Source organism: Taurulus bubalis (genome assembly GCF_910589615.1).
Source record: "Taurulus bubalis genome assembly, chromosome: 6".
NCBI classification, from domain to species: Eukaryota; Metazoa; Chordata; class Actinopteri; order Perciformes; family Cottidae; genus Taurulus; species Taurulus bubalis.
In genome coordinates, this window is record NC_136594.1 from 4,992,598 (window position 1) to 4,999,449 (window position 6,852).

General features: G+C 41.2%; 2 protein-coding genes across 2 annotated transcripts in view; both read left to right on the plus strand.

Moving 5' to 3' along the window:
• Nucleotides 1-2,980: 2,980 nt before the first annotated feature.
• On the plus strand, nt 2,981-5,603 carry LOC306738277 (E3 ubiquitin-protein ligase TRIM21-like; the record flags this gene model as incomplete). The annotated part of the gene is made up of 1 exon (XM_079220106.1): nt 2,981-5,603. The coding sequence occupies one exon, from the start codon at nt 2,981-2,983 to the stop codon at nt 4,628-4,630; it is 1,650 nt and encodes a 549-aa protein (XP_079076232.1). The 3' UTR covers nt 4,631-5,603.
• Nucleotides 5,604-6,031: 428 nt separating this feature from the next.
• The window catches only part of gtpbp2b (GTP binding protein 2b), an 11,624-nt gene continuing 10,803 nt past the window's right edge, over nt 6,032-6,852 (plus strand). Inside the window, exons 1-2 of the mRNA XM_079220105.1 lie at nt 6,032-6,071; nt 6,174-6,393. Coding sequence (XP_079076231.1) covers nt 6,208-6,393 — 186 coding nt within the window. The 5' untranslated portion in view covers nt 6,032-6,071; nt 6,174-6,207. The remainder of the gene's footprint in view (nt 6,072-6,173; nt 6,394-6,852) is intronic.

Sequence of the window (6,852 nt, forward strand, 5' to 3'; positions counted from 1 at the left end):
TAGCTCTTTTTTCCGTCTTCCTCAATTCTCGCTGGTCCATCCACCTGAGGCAACAGTTGTGGTCTGGTACTTTTACTAAAGTAAAGGATCAGAATACTTCCGTGTTTGTGACGTGATTCACATCCGGCCGTTGATTTCATGCATTCCTACTGGTCGACAGTCTGTTTCATATATTTCACAACAGTCATTTCTGTGCCCAGAAATGTAGAAATGCCCCTGCAAACTAAACTAAACCCAAGACTGTGACAGAACCCCTCCTCAAGGGACAGATTCCAGACATCCCAACAGATACCCAAGTCCCATCGGGTAGAGGAGGGGCCTGGGGGCCTGGCCCACGGGGAGACGCGCTCCGGGGGGTCGGGCCGGAGCCGCCCTGGAGACCCAAGGGAGCGGGAGTCCGGAGACTGGGGCTCATGGGAGGATGAGTCCAGAGCTCGGGGCTCAGACAGGACACAGGGAGCCGGAGTCGGCTGGGGCACCGACAGGGGAATTGGGGACTGCGGTCAAGCCAGCTGTCATTTCGAAAAACACAGTCAAGCCACCCCGCACGGTTTGTTTCGGTACGAGCGTGTAAGAACTGATTTTTTTTTTTACAATTATCACATGCAAACAGTATTTCAAGGAAAACAAATTTCCATTGTCTGAAATACTTATACCTAATATCGACAGCATGCCACCTTGGAAGGTACCTCTTCAAATATTAGGTCGTTTTGATTTTTTTTTTCAAAATAAAAGCTCTAGAAAATCACATTCATGAGCCAATTTATGTCTAATTTCATATTAAATGAAGACATGGTCCATAGTTACAAACTAATTCCACTTCAGATTAATAGGAGACCACCCATGACCTCAGTACTTTTAAAATCCTGGTTAGCACTGTAACTGTGATTAAGTTTGAAGTGAAATTATATAAATCCTTATGGAGCATTTGATGGTAAAAATACTGCAGTAGCAGCTATACTTAATAACATATAGTAACATTAGTAATCTCTCTGTCAAAACAAAATGGGTATACTGGCAAGAAAAGCATTGATTTTCATCAATTTGTTTAAACTTGCAGATCTTGTTTGTTTGTATGTCAAATTTATATTGTTTAAAGAAAATGATTCAGGTAGTTTTTGATTCAAGAAGGAGGATTCATACATTTTACTAAAGAGAGAAATACAAATATCTTTGAATTCTTTATTCATTTCTGGAGGAAAGCCTTTCTGGGCCGGCTGCTTTAGAGGGGACATCATGATAGCTTCCTGTATCTCTGAACATGTAATTGTCTCATTCAAAACCTGTTGTTGTTGCTCATTAACTTGTGGTAGGTTTAAATGTTCCAAGTAGCCGTTTATTTGCGAGTTACTTTTAGGTATTTCTGATGTAGTAATTGGTAAATGTGGCATTCATTTCCTCTGATTTAAAACAACAGAGGAACAAAGCCAGACTACTCCGTGTGAGTCAGAGGGAGGTAAAGGTGAGGCGTTCACCCACAGAGCTGCAGGTAAGAGGCGGAGCTACACTGAAGAGGAGAGCTCCTACGTCACACTGCAGAAACCAGAGTTAAGAGTCAGAGTGGCAGAAACACTGCAGTCGAGACAAGTCTCTGCTTTTCTCTCAAAGACAATTCAAAGTGACTTCATCAGGTTTTCCTCAACAACACAACAGAGTCTCTTCCAAACACTGGTGAGTACATCTGATCATATTTACACCTTTAATCACCAGGATTAACTCTAAACTTTAGCTTTACTCAGGCAGGAAGTTCCTCTCTGATCACTTCATACCTGATGAATTATTAACAATATAACTATGGCTGTCTGTCCAAAGTCCACTACACAGAAACTCACTTTAACAGCTTTAAAGTGTCTCAGGAGGACTGTAGTAACTTGTAACTGAACCTCTGTGGTTTTAAGTTTAGTCTCACACTATCCAAACTATCGCCGTAAAAACAAAGAGACAGTTGAAGCACATAAGTCCCTTTTTAAAACAACAGACTTAGTTTGTTAAATTAATTTGTGGTAGGTTTAAATGTTCCAATTAGCCGTTTGAGAGTCCATTTTATGTATTTCTGATGTAAATAGTAATTTGTAAATTTGTAATTGGTAAATATGACATTAATCTCCTCAGATTTAAAACAACGGAGGCACAAAACCAGATTACTCTGTGTGATTCAGAGGGAGGTAAAGGTGAGGCGTTCACCCACAGAGCTGCAGGTAAGAGGCGGAGCAACACTGGAGAGGAGAGCTCCTACGTCACACTGCAGAAACCAGAGTTAAGAGTCAGAGTGGCAGAAACACTGCAGTCGAGACAAGTCTCTGCTTTTCTCTCAAAGACAATTCAAAGTGACTTCATCAGGTTTTCCTCAACAACACAACAGAGTCTCTTCCAAACACTGGTGAGTACATCTGATCATATTTACACCTTTAATCACCAGGATTAACACCAAACTTTAGCTTTACTCAGGCAGGAAGTTCCTCTCTGATCACTTCATACCTGATGAATTATTAACAATATAACTATGGCTGTCTGTCCAAAGTCCACTTCACAGAAACTCACTTTAACAGCTTTAAAGTGTCTCAGGAGGACTTTAGTAACTTGTAACTGAATCTCTGTGGTTTTAAGTTTAGTCTCACTCCGACTTTCCTGCTATCGTTATTGTTTATTGATCACTTCCTCTATTTCCTCTAGTTGTTTCACAATACAAGTTTTCTACCAGTAGGAGGCTTTTTTTTTTGTGAAGCAGCTGGAGGAAATGTGATGTTTGTCATCACGTGAGCAGAGCTTTATGTCAGTGCTGTTCTTTAATTCACATTGGACTTATTCTGTGCTGCTTTGAAGAGGAGCAAGGTTGAGTCTGTCGGCACGACTTTGATCTTGGTTGCTTACGTAAAACTTAAAAGATATGAAAAGAATCACACTGGTTTCCTTTTTCAACAAATAATTTCACTTTTTTTTATATACAATGTTTTTCTTTTCTTCCCCAATGTGTGTAGATATGGCTGCTGCAAACTATCTGCCATCTGAAGATCAGTTTCTGTGCTCCGTCTGTCTGGATGTGTTCACTGATCCAGTCAGCACACCATGTGGACACAACTTCTGCAAAAAGTGCATCAATGATTACTGGAATACCAACGACCAGAACATGTGTCCAATGTGTAAAAAGGTCTTCACCTCAAGACCTGAGCTGCACGTCAACACTTTGTTCTCTCAGATGGTTTCTCAGTTCAGACAGTCGGCTCCACAGAAAGCCAGCAGCAGCAGCTCAGAGCAACAAGAGTCCAAACCAGGAGAAGTTCCCTGTGACGTCTGCACTGGAACCAAACTGAAGGCCCTAAAGTCCTGCCTGGTGTGTCTGGCCTCCTACTGTGAGACTCACCTGGAGCCTCATCTGACAATGTCAGGCCTGAAGAGACATCAGGTGATCGACCCTGTGGAGAACCTGGAAGGCAGGATGTGTACGAAGCACGATAAACCTCTGGAGCTGTTCTGTAAGACCGACCAGACATGTGTCTGCATGCTCTGCACTGTGTTAGACCACAAGATGCACAATGTTGTTCCTCTGAAAGAAGGATTTGAAGGAAAGAAGGTTGAGCTGGAGAAGACAGAGGCTGAAATTCAGAAGTTGATCCAGAAGAGACGACTGAAGATTCAGGAGGTCAAACACATAGTGGAGCTCAGTGAGGAAGATGCAGACAGAGAGAAAGCAGAAGGTGTTCAGGTCTTCACTGATCTGAAGGAGTCTGTTGAGAGAAAACTGAATGAGCTCATCAATACGATAGAAGAGAAGCAGAGAACAACAAAGAAACAGGCTGAAGACTCCATCAAAGAGCTGGAACAGGAAATCTCTGAGCTGATGAAGAGGAGCACTGAGGTGGAGAAGCTCTCCCTCTCTGAAGACCACCTCCACCTTCTCCAGAGCTTCCAGTCCCTAAACATCCACCTCCCACCACCCACCAAGGACTGGACAAAGGTCAGTGTTCCTCCAGCATCATATGAGGGGACTGTGGGAAGAGCTGTGTCTCAACTGGAGGAGACTCTCAGTGAAAAGATGAAGAAGCTGTTTAAAGCTGAGCTGAAGACGGTCCAGAGGTTTGCAGTGGATGTGACTCTTGATCCTGATACAGCTCATCCTAAACTCATCCTGTCTAATGACAGGAAACATGTACGTGATGGTGATGTGAGGAAGAATCTCCCAAACAATCCAGAGAGATTTTCTATCTGTAACAGTGTCTTAGCAAAGCAGAGTTTCTCTTCAGGCAGATTTTACTTTGAGGTTCAAGTTAAAGGAAAGTCTGAATGGGATTTAGGAGTGACCAGAGAGTTGAGCAAAAGGAAGGGACCACTCACACTATGCCCTCAGAAGGGTTACTGGACTATATGGTTGACAAATGGAAATGTGTATGAAGCTCTTGATGACCCTTCAGTTGTTCTCTCCCTGAAGTCTCGGCCTCAGAAGGTGGGGGTGTTTGTGGACTATGAGGAGGGTCTGGTCTCCTTCTATGACGTAGAAGCTGCAGCTCTTATCTACTCCTTTACTGGCTGCTCCTTCAAGAAGAAACTCTTCCCATACTTCTGTCCCTCTGGTAATGAAGATGGTACAAACTCTGCACCTCTGATCATCACTCCTGTCAATCAAACTGAGTAGACTGATGATGATTAAATGAAAAAGATTAACTGTCCTATACGATGGAAACACCCTATCTACAGAATGTGATTATATAATTGGTTGTGTTTACTCCTGGAGTATTTTCAGTGTAGTATTAATAGTTTTACTTAAATAAATAAGGTATCTGAATACTTCCACCATTGATGGCAATGTAGGTGAAAAATGCATGATGTCGAAGGCGATGTTGCAGATAAAACAGGAAGTGTCCTGATCTGAAATGGGGAAATGAAAACCACTCATTTACAAAAAGTGATTTGTATTCTCTTTCTGTGAGATGTTAAAAGCTGAAAAAGATTATTAGTCGATTAAAACCGCAAAAGATATTCTCTAACTATTAATCAATTAATTGTTTAAGCGATTTCTTTTTGCAAAAGTGCCCAAATATTACTTAAGTTAGGCATTTAATTGGGTTTTAATCATCTTTTCAGCTGCTGGTGGGTTTTGAACATTTAATAGCTTTAAGTGAATGATTGATGGTCAGTACATTTAATGTCATTCAGTAATTGTGTTTAAATATAAGATGCATTTATGTAGTTATTAATTTAGTTAGCCATTCATTTTGTTTTTTAATCAAGGTCAAAAATGTTTTTACGTGGTTTGTATTCAAGATCATTCACACTGATGCACAAATTAAGGGAACTATCGGGGCCTCAGACGTTTACAACCTCATGTGAGTCGATTGAATCTGCTATATATCTGAATCTTATTATTCTAATTATTGTATGCATGTGTTGATTTTTGACTCGATTACAAAAAACAGCAAATTATGGACAAACTACAACTCTACAATTTTCTTGAATTACAGATGAAACAAATGGAAAGAAGTTGAAATGTGTGACGTGTCAATAATCGCTTGATGTTTTGATCGTTTGTATTTCTCAATGATGAGACGTGAAAAAAAAAGAAGTCATAATCATTGTGGCACAAAAACAGAAATAAAGTCAATGTTTGTTGAGACCAAAAATGTTAATGGTGTTATTCCTAATTCAAATAAATTACATTTTTTTTGTATAAAAATGTGCCTCATTTGGCTTTACAATCTGTACACATACGACATCCTCTGTCCCGGTTCAGGAAAAGTACAGATGTCACGTGACCAGAATGAACATAACAGAGTTACAACACATTCAATGCATATGACAGAAATGATTCACATCATGAATCTATTGCTTATTTCTCAGTGTGAAGTCTCATTTTTATTTTATTTTTTACTTGTGGCTTAGATAATTTCCCGAAAGCAAACTAATCCTCAGCGGCTGTTGTACTTTTACTTTGAAATGCAAGCCTTTTCTATTTTATTTTGAAAGTTGTAACCGGAAGCTGTGTCGCATTTATCGAGGGACCGCGTCAGAGGACTTGACGGCGTCCGTGATGCTGAGGAGAGCGCATCCTCCGCGGCGGGTCTCCACGCAGGCAGGCCGTGCGTTTCAGTAGATGTGATGTTAGAAAGAGTAGCATCATCATCATCATTATTATTATTATTATTATTATTATTTCATAGACTTCCCGGTTGATCCTGTAGTTCCGGGAGGCCGCAGGACATCCGGGGCTCAGCAATGGTGGATTTGTCCGGGAATGGTGCAGCGTCGCCCGGACACAGCAGACACGGACAGGGCTCCGGTAATAACGGAAAGAAAACGTCGAAAAAGTCGCGAACGAGACGAGGCAAGCGAGGCCGGAAAAGAAGGAATAAAAAGAACAACAGGAACAACAAAACACCGCCGCCATATTTCCCCCCGGAGGTACATACCTACCGTCCTTTCGCGGGGATTAACGGGACACTAAACTAGCCAGCAAGCTAGTCAGCAACCCGGCTAGCTGCAGGCTAAACACTGACATATTTATCCCACAACAATACAATATTAAAAACACAGGGTGCGGATATAATGATGTTGTTACAGACTAGCTAGCTGGGCTTTATATTAAGAGCCGATACAGCTAATATCTTGCTATTCTTTCTCGTGCTATAAACGTCACGCCAACCTGCACTCCCATATCTGACAATTATGAACAATCGTGTCTGTTTGGTTGAGGCGCAAAGGTCGCAGAAGGTCACTCAATGTATTTTCAGGAATAATAAAGACACATTATTAATTCGGCAAATGTTTCGACACCATAAAGCAGTGTTTGTTTGACTGTTTATAGTTTCCAACTTCCACAACATTAAGCTAGTCGGTTGTAATAGTATAAGTCAAGAAGGA